This window comes from Montipora capricornis, chromosome 14 (genome assembly GCF_036669925.1).
Source record: "Montipora capricornis isolate CH-2021 chromosome 14, ASM3666992v2, whole genome shotgun sequence".
Lineage (NCBI taxonomy): Eukaryota > Metazoa > Cnidaria > Anthozoa > Scleractinia > Acroporidae > Montipora > Montipora capricornis.
The window spans coordinates 25,494,082-25,496,581 of record NC_090896.1 but is presented as its reverse complement, the minus strand read 5'-3'; the positions used below and the strand labels follow the sequence as shown (position 1 = coordinate 25,496,581).

At 39.2% G+C, this 2,500-nt stretch overlaps 1 protein-coding gene across 1 annotated transcript in view; it reads left to right on the top strand.

The window, feature by feature from the left end:
* LOC138033203 (uncharacterized) overlaps nt 1-2,500 on the top strand; it is a 47,596-nt gene that overhangs the window by 40,326 nt on the left and 4,770 nt on the right. The window contains exon 5 of the mRNA XM_068880968.1: nt 2,178-2,306. Within this exon, the coding sequence (XP_068737069.1) occupies nt 2,178-2,306 (129 nt within the window). The remainder of the gene's footprint in view (nt 1-2,177; nt 2,307-2,500) is intronic.

Below are 2,500 nucleotides of genomic sequence, written 5' to 3'. Positions count from 1 at the left end.
TCCAGCCATGTGATTGTATTTTTAAGGAACAATTCAGCAGATATGGCATTCCGGAAACACTAGTAACGGACAATGGACTGCAATTTACAAGTCACGAGTTTCATCAATTTTAACGTGACAGGGGATTTCTCCGTGTATCATCCTTCCGACATCATCACAAGGCAAATGGGAAAGTCGAGTCTGTAGTCAAAGTCGCCAAGTCCTTAATCAAGAAAGCATTCAAGGACAACAAAGATCCTTGGGTAGCCTTATTGGGACAAAGAAACACAGTAACCGAGTCTCTTGGAACAAGCCCAACTCAAAGGTTGATGTCTCGCAGCACCAGAACCCTACTACTCACAGCTACCAATTTACTGTACCCTAAGCTTCCAGGAAATTTTACGGAAAGCTGAATTTGAAGAAACAAAAAGCTAAGTGGTACCATGATCGCTCTTCCTCCAACCTACCAGAAATAGAAATAGGACAACAGAAAGACCAGCCCTGAAAAATGGGTTACTGTCTTGCGAAGTTGTCAGACAGATCCTATATGATGAAAACTAATTCAGAAAACCAAATCCTTCGCAAAAACCGAGACTTCTTGAAGCAAGCTGAGAATCCAGCTACTTTTTCCAAGCCAGGTGAAGTCACTGAGAGTCAGCCTTCAAACCTTGGGAACAGCGCACAGACAACAGTACCAGAACGAACCTGGGTAATAAGGCCACCCTCTAGGTTAATGACTGTTACTTAGCTCCCAGTTTTATAACTGGGAGCTAAGTAACAGTAGCTAAAAAAAGGACTGAGACTGCTGTAGATTTGTGTTCAGCAGTTAACAGAGTCATTTATTATTAAGACAGTTGAAAATTTCCGTTTTGTTTTCGTTCCTTACTATAGCCTGTTTCCTTTTGTTTTGTTAGCATCTTGATCAGGCTAGTTCAGTTCTTAAAAAAAGGGAAAATGTTACAATATATAGCTTTTGCATTATTGTGGATACACGCGTTTCCTTATATGGTCATTAAAGAGATCACGTCTTGTTAACTGGCCTACCGTATGTGTCAAAACAATATCAGACAAAACTGTCGCAGATATTTGGTGCTGTACGGCTTAAGTAATAATCTTCCAAGGTGTCTTTCGGTTTAGAAGAAGTTTCGAATTGACTTATCTGTCATTGCTCTGTTACGGCAGTCAGTTGATCTGTTGATTTTGTGTAGTTTGATCAATCACTCGCCCCTACTTGCTGTGGAACTTAAAGTATTTAAGCTACACAACTCAAAGCTTCGTTCCAAAAAATATTTATCAAGTATACATTATTAGTATTTTGAGTTACAACCAACAGAGATAAACTCTGAAAAACTATCCAACCTCCGAATTGCTATCCATTCTTCAGTTTTGCCTTTTCCTGCCTCCTTTCGTATTAGTCGTTTTATTCTAATCTTCGTTTAAAGTGTCGAGTAAATACTTTTACGTTTCGTTTGATTTGTTTAACAGTTTTCGTACCACAGCCGTTTGGAAGCTAGTAAATCTTAACAATCAACTGATTAGTATACTGCAAGAAATTTTTTTTTAAACTGGTACAACCAACTCATTCAGTGCTAGGAAGGCAAGTTGAACATATCGGAAGGAAAAACTACGTTTTTCTAGCCGGTAAGGATTACGTGCACCTACCAAAACGCTCAAAGTAAATTAATTAAAATTGAACAAAGAATTTGCTCAACCTTTCGATGACTAGTTCGGATGCTTTACCACTGTACTAGGACAGTTCGTCTCCTGCAAAGGAGCACTCAGCTTTTTTCCGAGTATCCCCGAGTCACCATTGCAAAATATCATCTCGTTATTTCCTCTTACCGAGACAAACAATTTCCATCGCAGTCATTCATTTCAGTAGCGAGAATGCACCGTTTCGACATTTTCATATCGAGCTCCTGCTGAGAAGCGTGTACACGATGATTTTTGGATTGATTTTACATCGAAGTCAGACTCTCAAGGACTAATAAGTCCTGTATAGTTAATAATTACACTTGGAGTGAACAATGTCTTGACAAGAAAAGAATCTTTTTCTTTTCCTTCGTTTTCTTTTTTTTATGAACATTTTAAAAAACACGCCAGACTGCGAAAATACAGAGAAATACATGAAGTATGTCAATAGCACGCTGCTGCTTATGTTTTTCTCCAGTAACAACCTATTTTTACTCCAACATCAGGAACAAAGTCTTGCAAGCACATCCGGGATATGAATGTCTCCAATTGGAAAGAGGACGGGTATTACTGGATCGACCCGGCCAGTAATGGAACAGATCTGAAAGTTTTCTGTGATATGACTACTGACGGAGGTAACGGATAAGAAAAATCTTGCCACGATTAACTATACTTTAAGTACAGAACTACCCTACTGCTAAGGAACCGAAACTCTATCTCAAATAAGTGATAACTTTTTTGGCACCTGCCTTCCCTTACTCTCGTCCAGTCCACTAAGACCCATATATCTAATCAACCCTGCCTTAAGGCGACCACCAAAACTGTCGTC